Below are 13,650 nucleotides of genomic sequence, written 5' to 3' on the forward strand. Positions count from 1 at the left end.
CCTGTAACGTTTCTTACTCCCCCTTCTCTGCTTTCAAATCATCTACTCACATGTTTCAGCATCAGGCTTCCAGAAAAAAAAAAAAATAAATAAATAAAATATATAATATATATATATATATATATATATATATATATATATATATATATATATTATATATATATATATATATATATATAATGTATGTAATTGCATGGTCACAGACTGCGCATAAAAATCCAGCTGTATATGCCTCTCAGTACATATATTATGCTACCTGCAACAGATCCCATTGGTGTTCGTCACCCAAAAACAACTGTCAGGACTCTCATATCTAAAAGGGATTTTTTTTACTAAAAAGCAAAAATGTACACAGTAATGACAACTCTCTCTCAGCCAGGGCATTCATAAGATGTGTGACACCACATTTCTCACAGACATTCCAAAAATTCACAACACTTACTGAAGAGGAACAAAATGCAATAAAACAAATACTGGAAGCTGAAAGTCCACATCTGTCATCTATGAATGCCTCTGCGACTGGCCAAGGCTTTTAAATTCTCCAGGTATACGCATAGCTGCCATGATAATATAGCACAGGAGACAATGTATTATGTAAAGGGGGTTATGGGTAATAAGTATTACTACACAAAAACCTTCAGACTTTTTAAAATTAATAAAAGTACTGATGCTCACCCTGCAAGTCTTAAGGCCCCGTCACACACAGCGATATCGCCAGCGAGATCACTGATTTTGTGACATCGCTGTGTGACATGTATCAGCGACCGGCCCCCCGTCGGGTATCGCTGATTGTGCAGGATCGTCCTGGGCCATTTTTTGATCGTTGGTCTCCCGCTGGCCAGCACGCATCGCTGCCTGTGGCAGCGGGAGAGCAACGATCAGCGACGCTGCACGCTGGTTTCCAAGGTAAACAGCGGGTAACCAAGAGCCGCGCGGCTCTTAGTTAGCTGATCGCTGGTGAGCTGTCACATAACAGCCCCGCCAGCGATCAGGACCAGCGAGCAAGCTGGTTTCAAATGTAAACAGCGGGTATCTAAGAGCCGCGCGGCTCTTAGTTAGCTGATCGCTGGTGAGCTGTCACATAACAGCCCCTCCAGCGATGAGGACCAGCGAGCAAGCTGGTTTCAAATGTAAACAGCGGGTAACCAAGAGCCGCGCGGCTCTTAGATACCCGCTGTTTACATTTGAAACCAGCTTGCTCGCTGGTCCTGATCGCTGGAGGGGCTGTTATGTGACAGCTCACCAGCGATCAGCTAACTATGTCCCAGCGATTCCATCCACGTCGGATCGTTGGTGGGATCGCTGGGACATTGATATGTGTAACGGGGCCCTTATTCTCAACTGAACCCAACCTTGCCGCACCGGATTTACCCACCCAGCCAATCACTGAAACAGAGGTGACCCACCTTAGCCAGTGACTGACTGTGAGGGCATTTTCGGTAAATTCAAGTATGTTGAGGACAGGGTCACAAGACCAGATAAATTCAAGAATTTTGTGTGTGTAGGGTAGGGGGGGGCGAGTATTGATATACATATGTCTATTTTATACTCTTTTAGAAATTATTTTTATTTCTCACAATTAGAGAGACTCAAACCCAACAATAAATGAAATTCTGCAAGCAGCAGAGAACTGTATATGCCACAAAGAATGGACTGTGCTCATATCATAATGCTCGGCCCAATCCTCATACATATAGCTCTGGCAAAAATTAAGAGACCACTGCACAATTTTATAAAAATCAGCTTCTCTACATGTCTGACAGCCATTCCATTCCAATGTCAGTTGAATTCCAACCAGAGTACACCTCATTCTACTTAATGTGCTTCTGATTAGGTGATCACCTGAACCAAATCTTATTTAATGAAGGAAAGTATAAAAAAAACCCTGCTGTGGTGTTCACAATCCTCTCACAATCTTCTTGCAATAGGACAGCTGGGTGGCAAAACAAGTGCTAGTAATATCCCAAAAGTAATAGGAAAGTAAAAGTAAAAGGAAAGAAAAAATAACTTTTATCCATGCCAAAAGGAGTTGAAAAGAAAAGTGACCTACAAAAGGAATGGCAAATGGCAGCTGTGGTGAAGAGCATGGCAAGAACAGTTCGTAACAGGCTCCTAGAGGCAGGACTCAAGTCATGTAAAGCTGGAAAAAAAAAGCCTTTCATCAATGAGAAGCAATGGAGAGCCAGGCTGAAGTTTGCCAAAGACCATAAGAATTGGACCATAGAGGACTGGAGTAAGGTAATCTTCCCTGATGAGTCTAATTTTCCGCTTTGCCCAACACCTGGTCTTCTAATGTTTAGACGGACACCTGGAGAGGCGGACAAACCACAGTGTTTTGCACCCACTGTGAAATTTGGTGGAGGATCAGTGATGATCTGGGGATGCTTCAGCAAGGCTGGAATTAGGCAGGTTAATCTTTGCGAAAGACGTATGAATCAAGCTGCATACAAGGTTATCCTGGAAAAACAGTTGATTCCTTCTGCTCAGGCAATGTTCCCCAACTCTGAGGACTGGTTTTTCCAGCAGGATAATGCGAAATGCCACACAGCTAGGTCAATCAATGTGTGGATGAAGGACCACCACATTAAATCCCTGTCATGGCCAGCCCAATCTCCAGATCTGAACCCCACTGAAAACCTCTGGAACATAATCAAGAGGAAGATGGATAGTCACAAGCCATCAAACAAAGAACTGCTTAAATTTTTGTACCAGGAGTGGCATAAGGTCACCCAAAAGCAGTGTGAAAGACTGGTGGCAAGCATGCCAAGACGCATAAAAGCTGTGATTAAAAATCATGGTTATTCCACAAAATATTGATTTCTGAACTCTTCCTGAGTTAAAACATTAGTATTGTTGTTTCTAAATGATTATGAACTTGTTGTCTTAGCATTATTTGAGGTTTGCAAGCACTGCATTTTTTTTGTTAGTTTGACCATTTGTAATTTTCTGAAAATAAATACAAAATTTAGTACTTGGAAATTTGAAGACATGTTGTCAGTAGTTTAGAGAATAAAAGAGCAATTTACATTTTACTCAAAAATATACCTATAAAGAGAAAAATCAGACAAACTGAAAATTTTGCAGTGGTCTCTTCATTTTTGCCAGAACTGCATATGAAGCTGTAAAGGGAACCTGTCACCAGGCTTTGTCCCATGTGAGATAGGGCCACCACCTTTCAGCCCTGATATACAGCTTTCTATAATGCTGTAAACCTGACCCCAATCTGGACTGCAAGACAAGAAAAAGACCTTTTCTAATACCTACAGGGCAGTCGTGTCCGATGGGCCGGGGCCTGCCTTTTTCTTGTGATGCTGTCCTCCACTCTTCTGCTTCGTGTGAATGACGTGTCCTACGTCATCTACAGTGTCCCCAGCATCGCGCTCCTGCGCAGGCATACTTCTCAGCGCTGACCAGAGCAAAGTACTGCAGTGCGCATGCACCAGGGATGTTTGGTCTTTTCCTGTGCACATCAGTACTTTGCTCTTCGCTGCTCTCAACAAAGCAGAGAAAAGGGCTCATGCACAGAAGCGGATGCCACAAGACCTGTCATTCACAGGTGGCCAGCATTGCAAGAAGGGAGGCACCGGACCGAGACATCCATTGGACCGATCTGCCCTGTAGATGAGTATTTTAAAGGTCTTTCTTGTCTTGCAGGCCAGATTGGGGGCATATATACAGCATATTAGACTGCTGTATATCAGGGCTGAAAGGTGGTGGTCTTATCTCACATGGCACAAACCTGGTGACAGGCTCCCTTTAAGTCAGGACAAGAAACTCAGCTATCAGGCGAGTTAGGCTACTTTCAGACATCCGGTGTGTGGGGTCCGGCGGCATGCAGCGAAAAGCCGAGCCGCCAGATCCGGCCTGCAGCGGTGACACCGGATGTGTATGCGGCATCTGATACGGCTCGGATAGGATTTAAAGGAGCCGCAAGAGGAAGATACATCGGGGACAAGAGAGACAGTCGCCGAAGGGTATGGGGGGAGGGAAGGGGTGGCGGTTAGAGAGAGACACATGTGGGGTTAACACTCAGTGTCCAGGCGACAGGAGAGAGATCTCTCTCTCTCCTGGCACTTGTGGGGTTAACCCCACAAGTGGCAGGAGAGATCTCTCTCTCTCGCCCAGACACTGAGTGTTAACCCACAAGTGCCCGGCGAGAGAGATCTCTCACAAGTGTCCGGGTGAGAGAGAGAGAGATCTCTCTCTTGCTGGGCACTTGTGGGGTTAACACTCACAGTGTCCGGGCAAGCGCTGTGTAAAAAGCTGTTCCGGCGCTGCAAAAAACCGTTGCAGGCAAAGTTTTTTTCAGACGCCGGACTGGCATTTTTTGCCGTATCCGGCAAAAGCCGGACACGCCGCATGGCCATCAGGCGCAATGCAGCGATAATGCTAGTCTATGGGATAAAAGCCGGATCTGGTGGCAACCGGCTTTTACATTTTTCGCCGCATCGCGCCTGATGCTAAAAAACTGATGTCTGAAAGTAGCCTTATTGAGATCCCAGCAAGGGTCGCATTTCACAGACGTGTGAGAGCAACTTCATGCTCACATCCAGAAACACTCTAAATAACCAATGTTTGGGGTTTTTATTTCAATAAACTTACTTCATGTAAATTACATTCTGTTGTTATAAAAAAAAAAAAAAAAAAACACAACATTTACACACCCATAAAAGCAGCCAGGCTATTGCCATGTAAAAAGAAAAATCATAAGAATGTCAACCATAATCTGTACATTTCAGTTGAAAAAACTCTTTTTGGATGAAAAAAAAAAAACCTAAACAAGTGTGGTTGCATAAATATGCACACCATTAACCTAATACTTTAAACCCTTTGAAGACAGCAGTCTTTTTGAGTAGGAGTCTATTAGCACGGCACATCTAGAATTGGTAATCTTTGCCCACTTCTCCTTGAAAGAACGCTACGAGTACAAATCTGTCAGTTTGTAAGGGTATTTCCTGTGTACAGTCCTCTTCTGGTCAACTCACAGATTTTCAATTGGATTCCGGCTTGGGCTAGTCCAAAAGTTCTCATGTTTCTCAAGTAATTATTAGGCTCATTGATGGAAGGTGAAATTCCTTTGAAGGTTTTGTTGCAAAATTGACGGATATTTGGAACCGTTTATAATTCCTTACACTTTGACTAAAGCCCCTTTTTTCAGCTGCCAAAAAACAGTTCCAAAGCTTGCTACCTACCACTATGCTTTACTTTGGGTATGGTGGTGTTCTTTTGCTGATGCAGTGTTGGCTTTGCACCATACAAACCTTTTGGAATTATTGCCAAAATTTTTAAAGGGAATCTGTCAGGAGGATTTTGCCATTTAATCTGAGTGCTGCATAATATAGGGGCAGAGAGGCTGGTTCCAGCAATGTGTCACTTATTAGTCTGTGTGCTATAGCTTCAATACAAACAGTCTAACAGTGTTTTATCAGCAAGAGATCACTGCAGGACTAGATCTCATGTGCAGCCCATCCAAGCTCCATGGACAACACTTAAAACACTTGGTCACATTGAAACGTTCACTGACTTTAAATACCAAAAACCTGCTGACAAATTCCCTTTAATCTGAGAGCAGCATAATGTAGGGGCATAGAGCCTGATTCCCGGGATGTGTTAATTGCTCAGCAGCGTGCTGTAGTTTTAATACAATCAGTGTTACATCAGCAAGTGATTCACTGCAGGACTAGGTGTCACATGCCAGACCAGTCAGGCTAACCTGTGTAGTCCTGCTGCCACCACTGATTGGCAGCTTTCAGACAATGTACAGTCTATACAAAGCTAGCAGCCAGGGTTTTACACAGCTCAGCATTCCGACTACTGCTAAATCAGACAGATTGCATTTGTCTGATTTAATCGCAAGTGGGAGCGAGCCCATATACTAATTTTAAGCTACTTCTTTATGACCATCTTCAGTGTTCCACGGTATATCTAAAGTCTTGGAAAAATTTTGGTACCCGTTCTCCTGACTGAACTCCTTTGCTGTGTTGTAAGCTGTTTACGGACCATGGCTTTTATTGTAAAACCAGATGGTGGCCCGATTCTAACGCATTGGGTATTCTAGAATCTCTCTCTCCACGCCACAGATCTCCCGACGGAGGCGTGCGTCGTTTGAATGCGCTGATTGGTCGCGCCCGGCAGGGCGCGACCAATCAGTGCTGCAGGATTTCCGTTACAGACAGAATAAGACGATTATATAGTAGATGCAACTAACAAAAAAAAACGTACTAAAAAACTAAATTTTATATGGAATTAATCAGAATCACTGTAAATTATGGCGGCTGTGTAATCAGTATTAAACAGTTCAAACGGGATTGGCTAATTGGCTAATTCTGAACATAACCAAATCCCCAACTTTAAGAGAGTGTTCACACTTACGCAATAAAATTTAGTTTGGTTAATTTTATTTTCCCTTTGAAAATGATTTCAGCTTGTCGCTCACTCGATTTGTGCATATTATAGGTGACATTACAGGGGGAAAAAGTTTTGAAATAAATTATAATACACACAAACATTGTAGTTAGTTACACAGGTTGAAAAAAGGTGAAGTTCCATCAAGTTCAACCTTTCTCTACCAAATTTTTTTTTTTTTTTTTTTCAAAAACCAGGCATTTTAAAGTGGTGTGTAGACTTTTTATATCCAGTGTATTTGCAAATAAAAAGTTGTGAATTGCACCTACGTGCCTGGCAGGAATAGCTCTTATAAAGACTGATGCTAGTCCCAGACATGGGACCCACATCTATCAGACATTTATGGCAAATCCAGAGATACACATTAAATGTCCAAGAAATTTTTCATGTGGTTTTTTTCCGCAGACAAAACCTTCTCTCTTGGCAGTAGGAAACTTGCTGCAAAAAAGCAGGTTTTGCTTAGTTTTTGTTTCTTGCGCATGCTGATAAAAGTTTAGTGCAAAAAAAAAAAAATAAATAATTAAAAATCTGATTCTACTTCATCAAGCCGTCACCAAAAACGCAGCAAAGACTGATACCTCCATTTTTACAGTGTTTTTTGCGCCATGAAATACGCTGAAAGAATTGACATGCTCCATTCCGCAAAATTCAAGGTTTTGATCAAAATACTGAGGACAAAAACCAAGCTGTGTCCATGAGGCTGGTTTCACATTTGCGTTTTTTTTCGCGGTATTTTAGCGCTAAATAGGGCATGCGTTTTTTTTCCTATACTTTGCATGGGATGCGCTTATGTGCATGCGCGCGCAATGCGTTTTTTTACAGCAAGACACCCATTATAAGTCTATGGTGAGCATATGTGCGCATTGGCATGCTTATGTATGCGTTTTTTTGCACATGCGTTTTTTTTTTTACCATTAGTTTAGACAATGGAATTTAGGGGTTTGGGTTAGAGTTAGGGTTAGGGTCAGGGTTAGGATCAGGGTATGGTTTGGTTAAGGGTTAGGGTCAGGGTTAGGGTTAGGATCAGGGTATAGTTTGGTTAAGGGTTAGGGTCAGGGTCAGGGTTAGTTAGGGTTTAGGGTTTGGGTTAGGGTTAAGTATGGTTTGGTTAAGGGTTAGGGTTAGGGTCAGTAAAGTCATGGTTTGGGTTAGTGTGAGGGGCCACCTAATGTTGGAAAAAACGCAAACGCGGTAAAAACGCACTAAAAACGCACTAAAAACGCACACAAACGCACACAAACGCACACAAACGCACACAAACGCACACAAACGCACACAAACGCACACAAACGCACACAAACGCAGCGTTTTTTTCATGCATGCTCATAAAAATGCTTGAAAAAAACGCAGCAGTTGTATGCTTTTGTATGCGTTTTTTCAATGCGTTTTTTTGCGGGAAAAACGCGCTGCAAAAAAAAGCAAGTGTGAAACTAGCCTGAGACTTCTGAAAACTCAGACTTTGCTGGTACTGTAAAACGCAGCTAAAAGTTTGCATTTAAAAAAACGCAGTGTGTGAACATAGCCATGGAGTTTTTCGGTTTAAGAACAATCTTGTTGACAAGCAGTCTGTTTGTGTTCTTTTTGTACCCCCAAAAAATGGAATATGTGGCTGCTTCTGTGTCTGTTCAGGAATATGGACACAATGTCTTTTTCAGGCAGGTTCACAGAATGAAAAAGAACTAAAGAAACATTAATATAACAAAAAAGGAAAAAAAAAAAAAAAAACAGAAGTACCACAATATAAAAAACACTTGCTATGCATATGTTCAGTCTTTTGAGCTTCTTTTAACCAACCGCTTTACATTTGTAAAGGTGAAAGGTGGTTATGTGACTTGACCATTCTTCATGGGCTTGAGCTCAGAAGCTGCCGGAATATAATCACAGATCTGCACTGCCCCATAGTATAACACTGAGCCAAGTGCCGTCTGGCCGTGTTATACACTCGTGTGACCCCAGCCTTAAGGTTATGTGCACACGCTGCGGATTTGGCCTCTGCGGATCCGCAGCAGTACTGCAGACGGTGTACAGTACAATGCAAGTCTATGGGATTTACAATCCGCAGTGCACATGCTGCGGTTTTTTCACTGCGGAAAAGCTGCGGTTTTAAATCCGCAGAAAGAATTGACATGTCAATTCTTCCTGCAGTTTGCCACCTATTCCATTGTCCAAGTGTCAAACCGTAGAGGAAAACCTGCGGTTTTACCTGCGGATCCGTACGGAAAAATCCGCAGCGTGTGCACATAGCCTAAGAATCCAGTGATGGGGCTTGGTACCTATAGGTGCCACGTAAAGCAGAAACCATAGGTGACATGAGACAAATGTGCTTTAGGTTCTGTTCACATCACTTCTGCGGCTCTGGTGCAGATCTGGGCCAAGATGAACAGATACAAGGCTGCCGTTTATGTTTTTTCTAAACAAATCTGCAGAGTTTCTTTATTGTTTCTACATTGGATTGGCTCATGATTTACCTACATTACACGTTTCCTTGCACAGGTATTTTAGCTGGATTGCCCTCTATTGATTACCCGTTTCATATAGACAGCGCCCTTCATGGTATATTCATTAGATGATTGACAGGGTGTCCAGTAATTGGGGTTCCTACCAACCATGAGGACAAGGTGCTAATTTTCCACGCCAACAATGAATGCAGCACTGACCGATCGCAGGATAACGTGTGGATCTGTTGCAGTAGTTGAATGTGACCCTCACTCTTTCTAGATGGAACGTTTGCGGATTTGCAGGCTCTCCACACATCGCAGTTGGGAAACTTGAGATGTGGAATGTCGCTTTTTTGACAATACACTTGTACTACAAGTACTGACATTTTCAGACCATCCCGGCCTAACTTCCTGCAAATGCTAAATAATGGTGCATAGGGGCAGGGCGCTTGTACACCGCTCATGGAGTCTGGTGCCGTTTATCACCATGATCAAGATTTCATACACTTATGGAGCACTGTGGAGAAAAACATTGCCTCTTAGATGATGCAAGCAGAAAAATAATGATTTCCTATGCCTACTACAGTGAATGTAAAAGGTTTACTCCGAGGCCCCCCACAAGTATACCAGTTATAATGCTATCTACTTATGTGGTGGCTGGCACCAGGCCTGGGTTTCACGTCTATTGTGCTCCCCTATAGTTATGCCCCAGAAGGGAGCTATCACTTTCTTCTTACCGTATCAACAACATTTACTATTAAATATAGCATAGAATAATACCCGAGCTGTACTAGGGCTCACATGTTACTCAGCTGCTATAAAATACATAACTCAGAGAACTTTCAATTAATACATCCACTGTCGTAGTCATATACACACACTACATGTCAAGTTACTCAGATAGTAGCTGGGTCTCCTCCACTAACACAGGGTTCTCGCCCGGCAGAGCCACCAGCGCCTCTGCCCCAGAGTTCTCCCCCGGCGGCAGAGCCACCAGCACCTCTGCCCCAGGCTTCTCCGAGCCACCAGCACCTCTGCCCCAGGCTTCTCCGAGCCACCAGCACCTCTGCCCCAGGCTTCTCCGAGCCACCAGCACCTCTGCCCCAGGCTTCTCCGAGCCACCAGCACCTCTGCCCCAGGCTTCTCCGAGCCACCAGCACCTCTGCCCCAGGCTTCTCCGAGCCACCAGCACCTCTGCCCCAGGCTTCTCCGAGCCACCAGCACCTCTGCCCCAGGCTTCTCCGAGCCACCAGCTCCTCTGCCCCAGGCTTCTCCGAGCCACCAGCACCTCTGCCCCAGGCTTCTCCGAGCCACCAGCACCTCTGCCCCAGGCTTCTCCCCCCCACCAGCACCTCTGCCCCAGGCTTCTCCCCCCCCCAGGCTTCTCCCCCCCACCAGCACCTCTGCCCCAGGCTTCTCCCCCCCACCAGCACCTCTGCCCCAGGCTTCTCCCCCGGCAGCGCCACCAGCACCTCTGTCCCAGGCTTCTCCCCCGGCAGCGCCACCAGCACCTCTGCCCCAGGCTTCTCCCCCGGCAGCGCCACCAGCACCTCTGCCCCAGGCTTCTCCCCCGGCAGCGCCACCAGCACCTCTGCCCCAGGCTTCTCCCCCGGCAGCGCCACCAGCACCTCTGCCCCAGGCTTCTCCCCCGGCAGCGCCACCAGCACCTCTGCCCCAGGCTTCTCCCCCGGCAGCGCCACCAGCACCTCTGCCCCAGGCTTCTCCCCCGGCAGCGCCACCAGCACCTCTGCCCCAGGCTTCTCCCCCGGCAGCGCCACCAGCACCTCTGCCCCAGGCTTCTCCCCCGGCAGCGCCACCAGCACCTCTGCCCCAGGCTTCTCCCCCGGCAGCGCCACCAGCACCTCTGCCCCAGGCTTCTCCCCCGGCAGCGCCACCAGCACCTCTGTCCCAGGCCTCTCCCCCGGCACCACCAGCACCTCTGCCCCAGGCTTCTCCCCCAGCAGCGCCACCAGCACCTCTGCCCCAGGCTTCTCCCCCAGCAGCGCCACCAGCACCTCTGCCCCAGGCTTCTCCCCCGGCAGCGCCACCAGCACCTCTGCCCCAGGCTTCTCCCCCGGCAGCGCCACCAGCACCTCTGCCCCAGGCTTCTCCCCCGGCAGCGCCACCAGCACCTCTGTCCCAGGCCTCTCCCCCGGCAGCGCCACCAGCACCTCTGCCCCAGGCTTCTCCCCCAGCAGCGCCACCAGCACCTCTGCCCCAGGCTTCTCCCCCGGCAGCGCCACCAGCACCTCTGCCCCAGGCTTCTCCCCCGGCAGCGCCACCAGCACCTCTGCCCCAGGCTTCTCCCCCGGCAGCGCCACCAGCACCTCTGCCCCAGGCTTCTCCCCCGGCAGCGCCACCAGCACCTCTGTCCCAGGCCTCTCCCCCGGCACCACCAGCACCTCTGCCCCAGGCTTCTCCCCCAGCAGCGCCACCAGCACCTCTGCCCCAGGCTTCTCCCCCGGCAGCGCCACCAGCACCTCTGCCCCAGGCTTCTCCCCCGGCAGCGCCACCAGCACCTCTGTCCCAGGCCTCTCCCCCGGCAGCGCCACCAGCACCTCTGCCCCAGGCTTCTCCCCCAGCAGCGCCACCAGCACCTCTGCCCCAGGCTTCTCCCCCGGCAGCGCCACCAGCACCTCTGCCCCAGGCTTCTCCCCCGGCAGCGCCACCAGCACCTCTGTCCCAGGCCTCTCCCCCGGCACCACCAGCACCGCTGCCTCAGGCTTCCCCCCCCCCCCCCACCAGCATCGCTGCATCACGGTTCCCCCACAGAGCCCACGCTTCCATTTAGCATAAATTAGTGCAACAAGTGGTAGCATGAACCAAAACTCTCAGTGTAACTACATGGGTGTCTGCCCAGAACACACGTATGATGCCATGCCACTGGTGCCAGTCACCCTGTGCGAGGAGTCTGTGGACCATTGAGGGTACACAGGAGAAGCCCACCCCAGCCGGAGACACTGCCCCGCACTACTCACCCTTTGAAATACGCCTTGACCCGGACTTGGTGGGAGTTCTCGGCGGGCTGGGACATGGTGCTGTCCCTCTGTGTCGGCATGTCCTCCAGTGGTGCAGCTCTCAGCGCCCGCTGGGCCCCTCACTGACAGACACCGGCGGCACAGCGCGCTCCTCAGGCCTCGCTCACACCTTACTGCCGTTCCCTGTCCCGAATCCTAGTACAGCCGGGAAGACCGTACCAACTAGCACACATCCGGGGGAGGGGCCGGGCCTGCCCTGCCCTGCACACAGCCTCAGTGTGGGGATAGGTAGGAGAAACGGTGACGGGGCAGCATCACCCCTCCTCACAGCCCGCTCAGCCCTGAGATCACACGGTGCCCACCCGGCCTGTAGTCAGCGGATGTTACGTCCCGGCTGTCGCCGGCTCTGCTGCAGGTCACAGCGTGTGCGGAGGACGGAGGGTCCCTGTGCACGGTGCGGCACGGCTGCTCCCTGCGGCAGATCTCCGTCATTGTGCACACCATGCAGTTAGAATGAGACACGAGTCTACCTTACTACATCAATCACGTCACCCCTTCAGCCAATCACAGGCCTGATGTGTGTCCAGCACTCGTATGACCCTGAGGTCAGTGATTGGCTGCAGGGGTCACGTAAGTGATGGCCGGAATGTGGGTGACAGTCACTTACTGGTGATTTCTCTAAAACGTTTGCTGCTCATCTCTTAAGGGCCCGTCACACTAAGCAATATCACTATAACGGTTTTGTGACGTAGCAGCGATATTGCTAGCGATATCGCTTTGTGTGATACCTCCAACCGGCTCCCCCGCTGGTTATCGCTGATCTCGCTGGATCGTCCTGGGCCGTTTCTCGTCGTCAGCTTCCTGCTGTGGCGACGCTCGACGCGTGGACGTCTTCATCGCCTCGTCTGACAGGTAAGTAGCGCCCCCCGTCCCCAGCGATGTCGCTAGTGAGATCTGCCTGTGTGGCAGCTCACTAGCGACCACTTAGCGATGTACCAGCGATCCTGACCGGGTCGTATCGTTGTCCGGATCGCTGGTGCATCGCTAAGTGTGACAGTACCTTTACTCAGACTTGGGAAAATCTCTTTAAACTTTGCCCTTTTTTCCTGATGGATCTGAATGGTCGTCCTCTACCTGCTCATTCCCTTTCTAAACACACTTCCGCGGTGGCGCCCTTCCAGCAGTATTGTTGCGGGGTCGCTCAGAGTTCGTCTGACATTGCTATGTGAGCGCTGCAGCCAATCAGCAGCCACGATGCGCTGCAATACTTGCACTTCTTTCCTTCATCCAAAGGGAGTGTAAACCAAGCAGCCCAATAGTGAGCAGTGATCAGCTGCAGCGCTTATGTAACACATGCACAGGGAACTGTCAGAGCATCTATCGGCTTGCTGGAGCTTACAGACTCTAAGAAGAGTTTTGCAGTGGCTGTTAAACAGGGACCTACAGACACTAATCGTTTTTCTCCTGAGTGGCAGAAGACTACCACTCCCAGGGATCCTTGTTCCAGTGAGATGATAGAAGAAGGGAGGAGGAGGGACTTGGGGGAGGACGATGTGGAGAAAGTGAAAGGAAATGTGCAGAGGAGAGAGAACGTGGCTGCTGCTGGTTATGAGAGACAGCAGTGTGGATCTTGATTCCCCTAAGTTGCAGAGTGTGGGGGACCCCGCGGAGACACCAGTGTTGCCGGAGAGAGCAAAGATCCAGAGAGTTCTGCCGACACTCCCATCGGATAAAGGTCTAAAACCTACAGCCCTCAGCTGGAGTCTAAAGAATCCTCCGCTTGTTGGAGACACAGTGAGTGTTCTGCTGAGACTTGTGATTCTATCGGC

The 13,650-nt window shown here is 48.7% G+C and overlaps 1 protein-coding gene across 1 annotated transcript in view; it reads right to left on the bottom strand.

Annotated features, from left to right (window-relative positions):
• PRKCI (protein kinase C iota) overlaps positions 1–12,288 on the bottom strand; it is a 142,143-nt gene extending 129,855 nt beyond the window's left edge. Inside the window, exon 1 of the mRNA XM_073578883.1 lies at positions 11,822–12,288. Coding sequence (XP_073434984.1) covers positions 11,822–11,901 — 80 coding nt within the window. The 5' untranslated portion in view covers positions 11,902–12,288. The remainder of the gene's footprint in view (positions 1–11,821) is intronic.
• Between the last annotated feature and the right edge of the window lie 1,362 nt (positions 12,289–13,650).

This window comes from Dendrobates tinctorius, unplaced genomic scaffold, assembly GCF_039654945.1.
Source record: "Dendrobates tinctorius isolate UK_male_01 unplaced genomic scaffold, ASM3965494v1 ptg000060l, whole genome shotgun sequence".
In the NCBI taxonomy this organism is placed as follows: Eukaryota; Metazoa; Chordata; class Amphibia; order Anura; family Dendrobatidae; genus Dendrobates; species Dendrobates tinctorius.